The 15,003-nt window shown below is 43.8% G+C and overlaps 1 protein-coding gene across 1 annotated transcript in view; it reads left to right on the forward strand.

Annotated features, from left to right (window-relative positions):
- Positions 1 to 997: 997 nt before the first annotated feature.
- The window catches only part of khdrbs2 (KH domain containing, RNA binding, signal transduction associated 2), a gene marked incomplete at both ends in the record, with an annotated part of 49,531 nt that continues 35,525 nt past the window's right edge, over positions 998 to 15,003 (forward strand). Inside the window, 2 exons of the mRNA XM_084458931.1 lie at positions 998 to 1,088; positions 10,611 to 10,738. Of these exons, the coding sequence (XP_084315057.1) occupies positions 998 to 1,088; positions 10,611 to 10,738 (219 nt within the window). The remainder of the gene's footprint in view (positions 1,089 to 10,610; positions 10,739 to 15,003) is intronic.

The following is a 15,003-nucleotide window of genomic DNA, read 5'->3' on the forward strand; positions in this document are numbered from 1 at the left end:
GAGTGTCATGTCTGTCATCACTGAATTCTGCAATTTTACATTTTGGCCACTAGAGTGCTGCAAGAATCCACTCATTTCACATCTCTGCATGAGTGACAAACAATGTAAAATAAATAAATAAATACAACTTTTAGACATAAGCCTCCAGCAGAAATTTGAGGTCAGGATCACTGGTACAGAAACTGTAAGTCCATTGATTAGAATTCATAGTCATACCAATACCTTGACACAAAAGCCACGTTAATAGGAACATTCAAGCCAACTCATTTCCAGATTTTGTGCGTCAACTGAAGATAAATGATAGTCATTGAGGCTACAAGGTTCATTTACATGATAGGCTACAGGTAGCCTTTATGACAAATAGCCTATACATAGCACTTCCAAACTAACAAAATAGAATCGGGAATCTGCAAGCAGGCATTCTAGGTAACATATGTCTACTAGGCTACTAGCCCCAATTTCATAATTCATAGAACTGTCATACGGTGGCTCTGCTCTCTGCTGTCAAAAGTGGAATAGAATACTATCCAGTCTTCATTCTGGCATCTCAAAACTAGGTGTGTATCCCACGTTCCTCGCCCACTGCCTCCAGCCTCTCCCACGTGTGCGCATCTCCAGCACCACGGACAGCGAGGAGGCGGGAAGTGTTCAGGATGCATTTCATTGTTTGCGCGCCGTCTATGCGCGTCTATGCGAGGGATCCGGCCAATCATGATGGAGGGGGGCGGGGAGCACGCAGCCCCTTCTGTAGCTAAGGTGGGTGATGCTCCTGGAGGGAGAAGCGACTGAGCTGGGTTTGGGAGACATGGGCTCACACCTCTGATTTCCATTCATTTCTCAGTGAAGTAGCGCCTACATTTGGAGGCATTTCTGACGGCTTTTCCTGCTGTAACGCAGTAACGACCATCACCAAGGGAAGAACGGGGACGCGCATCCCAGCTCAGCACCTCTGTCGTCTCACCTGCGTGCTTGAGCGGGGAAGCAAGAGTAACCAAGGATGGATCAGGACAAGTACTTACCGGAGCTCATGGCTGAGAAAGACACGTTGGACTCCACGTTTGTCCATGCCATGCGTCTCCTCGCAGAAGGTACGCTGATAATGTTTGATCATATTTGCCATTCTTGAATTCATTTGGCTTTTTTTGTGGAATGGGAGGTTTTGTTCTGCGGTTCATTGCCTCTCAACCCAGTGGTAGGGGTGGTGGTGGGCTATGGGCTATCTTACCTGGCCCCTGTGAACGGTATGATGTCTGAGGCTGTTATACACGTCAGCGTTGTGCATCTCTGAACAATTATCTCAGGTGCGAAGAAATGCGTTCCAATGTTCAGTGATTTCCTGTCTCGTCAACGTCTTCAATCTGTTGGAAATGCAGTCGGGCTTCACCGAGATTTCACTTTGCCTCCCGGATATGCAAACAACCTGGATGGAAAATGAACTTTAAAAAAATGTAATGAGTAGTCTTTATGCTACTGTTCCACCACTAAATTCAGAACGGATTTGTGTGTGTGTGTGTGGGGGGGGGGGGCGGTATCCTATGCTGGAAGTAGGGTCAGCAATATATTTTAAAAAATGAATTAATTTTTTAAAACAACAACAAAACACATAAAAACAACAACAAAACAAAAAACGTGTTCAGCAAAGTATATATATATATATATATATATATATATATATATATATATATATATATATATACAAAAAGCGCATGGCATGTAGGCTGACTCATTGAACCTAATCACTAACGTGTTTGGTTCCTCCACCACTAGGCTACAGTACAGCCTGTTAGTCAGAGCTGTTAACACTCCTGTAATGATACCAGGTCTTTAACCACGTCCATAGCCTTGCAAGGCATATTAATAGGCACTTCTATTATTGTCTGTCACTGTCATTAAGGGAAGTTATATTTGGTTAGGCTCAGTGCTGTACTGGTGAATGAAGAAGTAGGTATACTACTGTGTAATAGCAAATATTCTGTGGATAAAAAAGTGGGTATATTCTGCATACCTCCGCCCTCAACTACACTACTGGTTGGGCTATACTGTTTGTTGTTCATTTGATAGCAAAATCCTACACATCTCTCTCTGGTCATTTTTCAATCACAATTTAATCAATCTATACCCATGTTTTTATGTGTCTAGCCTACACAATAAAACTAATATGGTCAAATATGGTCCAAATATAAACTAAAACATTAACAAGTTATAGAAGCCAGCAGGCATGTCAAGATCAAATAATGGTTGCCGTCTATTAATAATGTCTAAAAGGGTAAATTGTCCTCATGCATATGAGATTGCACCTTCCTATTAACTCCTATAAATAATTAGCCAGTGCTTATCGAACAGGAAGATCAAGATTCTGTATCTCATTTTCCATTAATGGAAGGAATTCTAGGGGATCCACATAGGGGTCTAATTATTCCCTTGCATGGCGCCAAGCAATGGACATTTGCTTTAAGCCAAAGTATTGAAGTGTGATAAGAACAGTGGTCTGTTTTATCATAGGTTGTCTGAACGAGAAGCACAGATCACCAGCAGAGGGAATCCTATGTGCTTAAGCAATAGAGGGGGTTTGGATGGTGTCTGCTCAGCTTGTTAAAGGATGGGTGTGTATGTTCGTGTTGTTATGCTTGTCAGGTAGTGGTAGAAACTAGTCTCCTGGCTCCTCTACACACACACACACTCATGCACACCCCCTCTCTCTCTCTCACACACGCACGCACACACTCTCATACACACACACACACACACACACATAAACACGCACACACATTCACACACACACTCACACATGCACACACAAACCCTCAAACACACACACACACACACACTCATGCGCACACCCCTTTCTCTCTCTCTCTCTCTCACACACACACACACATGCACGCATGCACGCACACACACACTGTACAAACACACACACACTCACACATGCACACACAAACCCTCACACACACTCTCATGCACACTCTCTCTCTCTCACATACACACACACACACACACATACACCCCCCCCGCCCCCCCCCCCCCACACACACACACACACTGGAGGCAGCAGATGCTGAGGAATACCATAAATGGTAATATCCTGCCAGAGCTGTACATTCATCTAAACGGATCAGCATCAGTGCACATAGTTCTAGTATTATATACTGTATCCCAACTTTGTGATGTAGCCCCTAGCCAGTGCCTTTGTCCAGGCAAGGAGTACAAAAGTACAGGTATAAAACCCAGGAGCATCAACCAAGGACCAGGATGGCATCGTCAAGGTCTGCGTGCGTTGCAAGTCTCGGGAATATCTCATAAAGAGAGGGTTGTTCCTAAACCACATTTGCAGATAGGAATAGAAAGATGATTGAAATGGAATCTGACCTAATAATGTGATAGGATAAAGTGTCTTAATACCACAGCATCTCTGCACGCTCAGATAGGGAATTGCCCCCTCAGATAGGAAGGAAAGATGCTTGGTAATATTGTGTCTAATTTTGGAATCCTCATTTGTCAGGATTAGGGACATTAAACAAAGCCCATTGGCTTCCTGTCACCAGCCTGTAAGTAATCTGCCTTTATGGAAGGCCACTGTATTGTTAGACCCCAAATGGATGAGCTTACTAGTGGCCAGTAATTATAGGACAAGATTTGAATCATTCATTAGCTGAATAACAGACTGTAATATTATCCCTGCTACTAAAATACATGGAGACTAAGAAGGAAACTAATGTTAGAGCATCATCTTAAAGATAATTGTTAATGGATGATTGTGAAAATGACCATGACTTAGAAAAAAATATGTTTTCCCAAACAGAGAAACACTTTAAAAAGACTCCTGTCCTGGTCTAGGTCACAGAGAGAGCTGGGCATTGTCAGAGCTGATGATCTTGCAGAGTTTGCTCTTGACGATCGAGTGCAGGAGTGAGTAATCCTGCTGAAGCAGCAACCCCAGGTCAGCCTCCGTCTAACATCAACTCTAGTTAGTCAGCATTGTGAATATCAAACACATCACAACAAAGATGCTAATATTGGAGTCAACAGAGTTCCTGGATATTATAATAGGCTACATATGTAGAGAGAATCTCATAATACATTATGTCAGCTTCAACTGACTGCAGTACGAGGTTAAGAAGAACTAGCATTAGCACAACTAGCACACATCTGAGCAGGTGAATAATCATTTGAGTCTGGAGAGATGGAGAGAGAGAATTAGAAAGAGAGAGAGAGAGAGAGGTTACACTATTGTGATTTAGCCCTCATACAAATTCAAGATGTGCAATCCTTGATCTGTCTGAATACCACCTTGTCTCACACAGACCGGGAGTTTCAAGAGCTGCTGCTCAGACTGTCTCGATGGATCCTCATTGACAAGGAATATTCAGAAACATGAGGAAAGATGAGACATAATATAACGTTCCTGTAGAGAATTCTGGCTTCCTGAGCTGTGCCTCAAGCATAAAACATGTTTACAGTACATCCCTGGTAAACAGTGGTATCATGGGAGGTATTTAAACCAGGAATGTGTAGGCGTTAAGAGTTTGTATGTGAGCAGCCCCCTTCGCGCCCACTTGTGTGGGTGATCATTTGTTTGAACGTCTGAAGGAAGGCACAACAGTCATAGCGTCTGCGTCTGGTTGGTGGGCGGTCGGCCCCCCGAAACTAGCGTTAACGAGGGGCGGGCAAGTCACGGATACATGGTGTCAACAGTGTTGTTGTGCACAGTAAGGTGCACGGTAAAGTGTTTATTGGTGCATTTCTCTACACCATGGGTTCCCAAACTGTGAGGCGGGCCTCCCCTGGGGGGCCCCAAAGAAATTCAGGGGAGGCGCGGAGGGATGGTTAGAAAAAAAAGAAGGAAAAACATGTTTTTTTTATTTTTTTTAAATGTCTATGGTTTTTATGAATGAAATGTGATTTTAACCCATGCTCTACACAACTGAAATGCATGCATAAAGCCTAAATAAATATTAACAATATTTATTTACAAAAAATAAAAACATATTACTAGAAAAAAAAATCCTGCAGAAAATGTGTGTGAATGCTGAACAGCTGAAAAGAAATTGCAAAAGCATTTCTGGAAATGCATAGTATTGTGCGGTTTGCAAGAGGGGCGCTGTGTGTAATTTAGAATCGTCCCAGTCAACGTGCGCCAGCGCGGCATGCGTGCAGAGATGTTGATGGCGGTGTGTGGTGGCTGAATTGCATGACATGCTTTTGGTTGCTGTTCCAGAGAAGAAACCATGGCTGGTGATAAAAGTTGTAATCTGTGTCCACGGTTGACGATAACATAACGGCAGAAGAGTGTTCCACCTGGGTGGAGGAGGATCTGACGGTGTTGTGTTGGCTCTGCTCTCTGTGCTCCTTTGTCCAGACGTGTTGATGAAACACCTAATTTCTGGCTTAATTATGATGCAGATGAGATCATCTGTCACCATGCTTCCCGTTGCCAACATTTTCTCAGGGCAGATTCATAAACTCAGTCGATGGTCACAGCTGCAGAGCATGTTGTTCTAATGGGGTCTGTATCTGCAAGCAGCTTTAAGCCTTGAAATCTGACTAATATGGTGTAGTGCTTTCTTATCATATCATCGATCAGTTCAGCGGTTCAGAACTGTGGAGAATAACATTATCTGCGGTAAGGGTGGCACTGTACATCTACGGAGCATTTGGGCTTTTCTTTCACATTTGGTCTTCCTCCTCTCTTGTTCTGGGTTCTGTGTGGTTTGGATCAAGGTGTCATATTTCGGTCTTCGGATCTGAAGCTGGACTTGGATTTATCACTTAGCACCTTTTGTCTTGTCGCCCAGTGGAACTGTAAAATCGTGGAATGAAAACTAGAATGGCACAGCAGGAAGTGTGGTGATCAAATCTCAGTGTAGTGTAGCGACTCACAAGATATGACATCCGCACATTCCCCCACATCTGCCACTCTGAGCACAAGGCTCAAGGCTATGGCTCAATTAAATAATTGTATTACTGTAACATTAAGAAAACAATGTTCTCACCAAGAAAGGATAGTGCATTACTGAAAAAGATTTGGCACTTTGGATTATTCTTTGTACTGTTACATGAGTACTACATGTAGCCTACACTGTAGGCTGCAAACAGCTGGTAATATAAAATATTTGTTTCAAAAAGCTTCCTTGTAAGTGACAATTCGCGGTTGATTGCTGTTGTTTTTAGACATGTTGAGCTGCATCACTTTCAGATAAGGAAAGGGTCACATCTTCCGAACACGTTGCTTTATGAGACGCCTTAATGTGATTCTGCTCTCACTTGATTAATGTCCGTCGGTTTCTGCCCAGCTCTGCCCCTCTACCCCACTGTGCGGACATCTGTGCAGCAACGCACCACAAGATTAGATCTAGGAGGGTTCATCGCTAGCTAGCCCTGAAAGGTGCTGGACAACAAATATCAGTGGCTTTTGAGATTGTGTCTGTGTAACCCGAGGTTATTTAGTAGAGTAACTACGCCCATGTAATAAGTCGGCTAGGCTTTAGCTCAAGGAGTTTGCCCGTGCCTTTTGCGTGTGTCTATAATAAGTAACAGCCTTCGGGGGAACTGAACGCACCAGTTTCTGTATTTGTAGCAGTACGTTGCTGTAGATGACCTGTAAACACATTTCATGTTGGTGTTGTGATCCCTTTCCTGCGTCTCAGCAGTGAATCTTCAGCAAATTGGGGTATTGCAGTCGGCTATGACCTGCCCAGCTGCTATTTGATGCATTAGGGCTGATAGAAAGACAATTCCCCCAGGGTCAATTACATCGATTCGGTAATGTGCCCAGAGACTACTGACTATGATAAAACTTAGCTCCTATGGAATGGGAGAGAGCCAAGGAAGACAGATGATACTTTAATATGCAGCTCGACTCCAACAGAGAGAGGTGAACTCGCTAGCAGTCATGTGAAATGGATGTGAAATATACATATTCATGGATTGGAAAGAGGGAGAGGGCTTTGACTCCTTCAGCGCTGTTCCTCTGAGCAGAGTTAGTGAGGATGCGTCTGACAGAGCTGTCTGGTTCTCTGCTGCTGTGCCTTCCTTTGTTCTACAGTTTACAGCTTAGTGTCTCCAAAAGACACGTTCTTAACGGGACATGTCTCTGCTGTATTTTACACAGTGAAGGCTAGGGATGTGACAATAATCGGTATAATGATAAACCGTGATAAAATTTGATTAAATGTATCGCGATAAAATGATCACTCAAACCGTGTTCACTATTACCATGCTTTGAAAAACTCTACTGTAAATACTGTCCAGCATCAACCAAAGCTAGCTGCTCTCCAAGATGCATTATTTTAATGTTTATGCAAACAAAAAGTGCATAGTGCTGCCATTTGAGAACTATTCGTGGTTTTCAATATAAAACGTAGTGAAATGTTTTCAGAGTTTAGTTTTTGAACATTTTCAGCATATTTTAACAGTACCGTGATAATACTGATAACCGTGATAATTTTGGTGACTATAATCGTGATGTGAAATTTGCATACCGTTCCATCTCACCCAAGGTAATCCAAAGCGATTCACAAAGGCCTCTCATTCACCCATTCACACACACATTCACACACCAATGGCGGTAGCTGCCATGCAAGGTGCTAGCCTGCTCATTGGGAGCACTTTGGGGTTCAGTGTCTTGCCTAAGGACACTTCGACATATGGACAGGAGGAGGTGGGATTCGAAGGTGACTAAGGCATCCATTTTGAAAGATTCCTGGAACTCATTCCATGCCCTGGGAGCACTATAACTGAAGGCAGTCTTTCCTAATTCAGTGTTGACTTGAGGGACCTCGAGAACCAACCAGTCCCGAGTCTGGAGAGACCGAGATGAATGTTTGATCACCATGAAATAAGGGAAGTTAGATAATTATGCAGTTTTTGTAGGATTGCTTTGTATTCATACAGGAGCCGATGCTGCGCTCTCCTAGCAGCCAGGGATGGCCAGCCCACCGCCTGATACAAAATACAATAATGTGTTCTGAAATGATCACCAGTAACAAAGCGAAGTGCTGAATGATGGACAGTATCAAGCTCTCTCAAGGTAGTGGGGGCAGCATGCTAAATTATGTCACTATAATAACACTGGCAGGAATGTAGACTTCACTAAGAGCCTTCTATTCTTACTAGAGAAGCAGGCTCTATTACTATAAAAGAACCCAAGCTTTGCTCTCAGCTTTTTTGTTAGCTCCTCCATATTGTTATTAAAAATTTTATTGAGACAAATAAAATATAAGGACTATTCATAATATAAATCCAATCTGTGAACAACATTTTCTTATGTAAGGGAGCAATTTGATGACATGACTTCTGTACCCCACCACTATATATGCTAGGATACAGATATTAGGCGAATTGATTAATCTAATGAGGCCTGCTAGACCCAGGGTGGACACAGGTGGTGTAATTGATTACATTAATTAAGGTCCCCTTCTACCAGGTATTTAGTGTGTCACAGCCAACTCGTGCTTCATGCACACAGTATGGCTGCATTTCAACACATCCTTGTATTGAACGACGATTACGTACAGTATTGTAACTCTAGTTCTATGCGTGGAGTGTAGCCCCACAGGGAAAGCTCCTATTGGCTGGAGAAACCCCAGCCAGCTACATTGACTGAAGAAAAAAAACATACACGCACCTGTCCAACTAGGCTCGGTGCACCACTGTATAAGTGGGCTTCGCCTGCACATCTGCTCCTAGCCGAAACCTTCAGAGAGCAGATTTTGGGTTCAGCAAAGTCTGCTACCCTCCACTCATAGAACTAGGGTTACAAGACTGTACGTAACCATCGTTCTATTTTGTGACGCTAGAGATCCATTGTGTACGTTAGCGGTGACATAGGCTATATCTTGAGAGTGCAAAGTTGATCTAAATTTTGATATGGGCCAGATCGTAAATAACCTCATAACGTGGCTTATAATGCTAAATACCGAACCTGTCCTTTAAAAAAAGCTCCAAGCCTATCCTCGGTGTGACAGACTTCAAATATAAAGGTTTCAAAGAGAAGCTCCACTTGCACTTCCACTTTTCTAATTTCTACCTCAATTGAGACCAGCTGCTTTAGCGAGTGACAGAGAAGGCTAAAAGAAATAGCTGAGGGGTTTATTTCAACTCAGAGAACCTCTGCAGCTCAGATGACACAATCAAACAGATTCTGTCATGTGTGAAAGAGCCATGCAGCTCAATCTGTTGAAAATTCCGCTCCACAGCAAATCGAGCACATTACTGAACATCTATTGTTTGAAGGGAAATCTACTCTGTCTGCAGAGTCTGATACTGTAGAGTCTGATACTGTAGAGTCTGATACTGTAGGCTCAAGTTCTCAACCAAAACACGTTTTTATTAGCGGCAACCAGCATCTATAGCTCGCTCTGTTGGTTGGTCCACAAATATGTCCACAAAAATTTGGTCTGGCTGCACATGTGAAAGTGCGTACGGTCTTGGCTGCACATGTGAAAGTGCGCACGGTCTTAGCACGTACGTCGCAGCTGTTGCGAATTTACACTTTAATTTAATTCTCCTCAGAGTCCTGTTTTTTTTTTTCTCCAAAGGCCATTGCAAGCTATATTAGGAGAGAATTTGAGCAGTTTGAAAGTGAGGGACCATTAAGCTAAATATATCTACAGTAGCAAGCAGAAAGTCACGTCAAGCTAATTCAACTTCCCTGGGACCTGGAACTGGAAACATAAACCACAACATAATAGGTTGATTTCAGCCAGGCTCTAGACGTTTTCTCTGGTCCCTCCATGAATTGATCAAGAGCCAGAATGTCAGACTCCATAGGCTTAGCTTGGGTGTCTCAGAATATACACTGTGCATGTACAACCTGCTTGTCTTGTCCCTCCAAAAAAGACATTTATATTCCTTACTCTTGCTAACGGCCAAATTTGCCAGTGCAAATGGAACAACTTTCTATGCAGACTGCTCTTAGCTGTCTATCTCATTTCCATATAAAAATGGAAGTGAACAGAAGCAGCCAGGTAGCCTAGCGGTAATAGCTGCTGTCTCTGCATCCATACGGTATTATGGGTATCAAGTCCCTTAAGGTCTGCAGCCTGCTTCTGATCTGGTGTCCCCCTGCTGAGGAGCATAAAGATAAGAGGAAGGGAGAGGAGAACAGAAGAGGCTCAGCTTTGCTAGTGAGAGATCTCTCTCTCTCTCTCTCTCTCTCTCTCTCTCTCTCTCTCTCCCTCCCTTCCTTGTTTAGATCTCCCTTGTATTGTTCTACAAGAGTGGTGCAGGTTCATCATTCCCAATTCTGCTGAGTATTAATTTGCCGGTGACAGAGAGGCGTCCCCGAGGAGCCCAGGTGATGGCTTCATCTCCAGCCTCCTTAATGTCTTCTGGCTGCTCGCTTTTAACTCAATTCTCACAAGTGCTATAAAATTCATCATGCAGGAAATGGCTGCTTGAAGCGCTGGCTACGCAACATACTAGCAGACAGGCAGGTGGAGTGTTCTGGACCTGCCAGCTCTTGTCGAACGCAGTGACAGGTTGGGTACTACTCTGACAGCAGCATTGTGTCTGCGTTGTCTTGTAATGTACTCATCCAACTTCAGCACACTAACAGGATGATCACGCTCTATAAGTACTAATCATCTTTGATATACTTTGTCTTCCAGAAATCGAAAAGTATGAGGGGGAGGAATTGAGAAAAGACGGTGATGAGAAGAAATACCTGGATGTGATCAGCAACAAAAACATCAAGCTCTCAGAGAAAGTCCTCATCCCAATTCAGCAGTACCCAAAGGTGAGTCCTCATCCCAATTCAGCAGTACCCAAAGGTGAGTCCTCATCCCAGTTCAGCAGTACCCAAAGGTGAGTCCTCATCCCAGTTCAGCAGTACCCAAAGGTGAGTCCTCATCCCAATTCAGCAGTACCCAAAGGTGAGTCCTCATCCCAGTTAGTCCTCATCCCAATTCAGCAGTACCCAAAGGTGAGTCCTCATCCCAATTCAGCAGTACCCAAAGGTGAGTCCTCATCCCAATTCAGCAGTACCCAAAGGTGAGTCCTCATCCCAATTCAGCAGTACCCAAAGGTGAGTCCTCATCCCAGTTCAGCAGTATGGTACCAAAAACGGTACCAATTCACGGTAAGGTACCAAAATGTACTAATGCTTTAAAAGAGAGGGGGGAAGCCAATGCTATAGAATAATGCATTCCCAACCTTTATTAAACACAATAACAGCATGACATAAAATAAAAATAGACCATTTTTACTCATCTTCGACATATTCCTCACAGCATGCTGATATGTTTTTTCTTTTGTGTCAATGGGTAACTAAATCCTCTCACAGGTGTTGTAGTGTGTGTGTGTGTGTGTGTGTGTGTGTGTGTGTGTGTGTGTGTGAGAGAGAGAGAGAGAGAGTCAAGTTTTTCCAGTCTGTGGCCGTGCCTTCTCAGCCTAGGCCTTCAATTGTATACTGAGGAAAAGCAGCATGTGGATGTTCTCCCCAGTCAGTCAGTGACGTAGAGAACTAGAGATGAGTCCAGATGTGCTGAAGAGCCGCTCTGACGCACCACTGGTTTCTGGAATGCAGAGACGTTGCTTTGCAATGCAGGACTGGCAGATGTGCTGCATGTACCTGTATGCTCCACCAGGCAAGAGGGTCCTCGTTAGAGCTACTGTACTGCCATGCGTTTGCTTGTAGCTGGTTATCTCAGTCGAGCCTCAGGACTGGTGATACATCAGGTGGTTCAGGTGTATCTACTGCTCCTCCCCTCTTCTCTGTAGTGATGTTGCAGAGCAAACTTGCCAGGTCAGTCGTCCTTCTCATCTTAACTTGCTTCTCCTCCATGGTGATGAAAGTGCCCTTAAAACGTGGGTCAACGAAAGACGCCGTGTTGAGGATGATTTTCAGGTGATCGTCTTGATATCGTTTTTCAAAGTCCTGTCTGATGGCGTTTTTCATTTGCCGTGCCGGTACGCTGTCATCATCCCCCTCTTCCAGACAGCAATTTACTTTCCACACCACCACACACACATTCTGTGACAGCCCTATTCAGCGTCTTTGCATCTCTAGTCTCTCCCTCTCATGTACACACATTACATTGTGTTAGTCAAGTTCTTGGCCAGCCAGCCACCAACATGTGAACTAGCATAGTAGCTAGCCTGGGTTTACTGAAGCCTGCTGCCAGCAATATGAGTTACCCGTGAGCCAGCTAGCTCACTGCTATCCAGCCAAGCAAACGTAATGTTATTAGCCTCTCATAAAATTGCTGTTGCAAACATACTAACTAGGCTCAGGCTGTTCGAAATTGCACACGTTTCATTAGGGGATTCACAAGATTAATAAAATCAACCATCACCTGTCATTTTTTAGGTGTTTGGCAAGGTTAGATGTGTTTCCACCTTTGGAGGTGCACGTTTTCAAACACCGTTTGCACAGCGGTGATTCGGCATCTTTAGGTTTGCCCTTTTCGTTGGGCTCAAAGACAAAATATCTCCATATTTCACTTCTGGCTCTAAATGTATTCAGGAGTTCGGGTCTGGGAGGGTTCCCCACTCCTCCTGTAGCCATCATGCTCGTTAGGCGATCCTCTCACTGTCACTGATGATCAAGACACACAACTGACAGCTTCGGAGCAGCAGAGCACGACTCGTAAACAAATAAATGCTAATATTAAGCCACTTCGTGCCGTACAAAGCTTAAAAGTGCCCAGCAATTTTTATTCATTATTTTTTCGTACCGGTATTTTTAAAAGCTGATTTGGAACCGGTGTTAACATTTTAGTACCGCGGTACCTTTATGGTACCGGTATACCGTGCAACCCTACCATGTGGTTCATCTGTGTCCTGCCACCCAGAGTACGAGAGCAGCACCAACTAATGAATCACCTCACATTTCACTGCCCTGCCTGTCAAGAATGTAATTTTAGGAAGAAAAAAAATCTCTTCAGCAATATTTTATATCCAATTTACATTTGATAGCGAAATAACTGTATTATAATTGCAACACGTGCGACGGTGCACGGCTCTAGATTGAATCTGTTTGATCACTTCTGTGCAGCCGACCGTAAGGAGCTGTCACTGCTCAAAAGAGAGAGAGACGGGGGGAGAGAGAGGAGGATGGAGGGAGAAAGACATCCAAAGGGAGAGAGAGAAAGAGAGTCAAGAAGAAGAGGGTGAGGGGTGGTCCTGGCCTGTGTGAGGAGAGGAGAGCTTGCTCACCTGGATGAGGGGTCCTGTTCTTGTCGAGCTAATTGGAGCCAGGAGATGGAGGCAGGCGCGGGGGCTGGGGGTTGAGGGGGGTGAGGAGCAGTGTTAGGGGGTCTTGTGTGGGGGGAGTCTGACACTCAGAAAGAAAGTCCACCATGAAAACACTGAAGAGCTGATTCTGCTGCTTTGGTCTTTTGTGATTAGTAATGTGTCAGGTCTGGATACCCTCGGCTGCTCGGTGCTGGTGCACACTAACTTCTTATGACAGGACAGACTGGAGAGTCCTAGAGAAATGCAAGGGGAAGGTTAGACTGCAAATAGTGCCTTTCATTCATTGCCCTTAGAAACATTTTTAATTGCTACTGTAGTGGTTTAACAAGTAGAAATATGAAACCTTGAATTGAATGGCAAGTTATTTTAGTTATCAGTTACCTCCGCAACATCACAGTGTGAGAGGTAATGTTTTTGGTGGCGTGTGTTGGTTGGTTGGTTGGTTGGTTGGTTGGTTCTTTAGCAGGATTACGTAAAAACCCAGTGAAGGGGTGTAGCACGGGCCAATATAACCCATTGGATTTTGGAGCAGATCCGAATCATGGGGCGGGTCCACAAGACACCCAAACGCGGCCAGCCATTCACCTCCATTCATTTTTTGGAAAAATTCCATTCCATTCCATTGTCAATGGAGGGCATTGAAACGGCCATATCTCAACATGGGAAAGTCACAAAGACACAGGGTTTAGACACATGGTTTAGACCAGCATAAAGGTCTTGGCCTAATGAACGCAGCAATACCAAACATGTCCTGTCGCACGCACATGCACAAAGAGCCCCAAAATGGCGGAGGTCTGTGCTCTCCGAGCACTATTTCTAGTTAGCTATTTGATATTTAAATAGACTGTATGGCAGACAGGGGCAATACCCTCAGCACTTTTCATCAATAGATCGTAGGTAACGACAAAGGAGACAATGGGTTGCTCCACTTTACTTTCCACAGAAATTTCAATTCACTCAATTAGGATGATCTTTTTCAGTTTGGGATTGTTGTTTATCTAATCCCTGGTCTGACGGCAGAGAGAATGTAATTAAATCTTGTTCAGAGAGCCTTGGCTTGCTCTCTTGTATTATAAACTCTCAGTCTCAGACATCTTTAGGAGCCAAAAAGAGTCAGTTATCGTGTCTCTCAAGTAGTTGTTCTCTCTGCAGTGTCACAGGCTAGGCTTCACTTCCTTTGATGTCCTCATTAAAGTGGGTTGTTTTAATTTGTGCATTTGCATGAAGCAGCACAGCTCGTCAGTCCCACATCTCTAATTTGCCAAATTGATCAGTCCTCCTGCTGTATTTCTGCCCTGATTTGTATCCACAGAGGCCTAGTGACTAATTAAGTTATGGTGAGTTCCTTGACATACCTTTCTCAGGTAAATACAGTAGAGATGAACAATGCATCTTGACTATTTTAGTCTTGTTACCCTCTTACAACTCATAGGGTTGATAGTGAAGGCTTGTGTTTTGTCTTGAAGGTTCTGCACTCTATTACAGATCGTAGAACTATCTGAAGTGCTCTGTTGCGATGGTCAATAATATCCCAAGACAACTGAATAATTTGCACCACTGGTTCCGTCAGGCATGACTTGATCAATAGGTTAGACCTCAGCTTCTATCAATCGCTCTGCTGACAATGTGCAGCTTGGGATAATGGACAGATTATATCTGGTCAGCTAATTGTGTCAGTGCTGGGTTATGGGGCTTGGGGGGTTCTTTTTTGTAAAAAAATAAATAAAATAAAGGTGTTTCTTAAATGATCACAGTGCTCTAAACCAAATGGTTAAAATGCCAGTTGTCCCTGTCCAGGAAGAATAT

The sequence above is a fragment of the Borostomias antarcticus genome, assembly GCF_949987555.1.
Source record: "Borostomias antarcticus genome assembly, chromosome: 25".
Lineage (NCBI taxonomy): Eukaryota > Metazoa > Chordata > Actinopteri > Stomiiformes > Stomiidae > Borostomias > Borostomias antarcticus.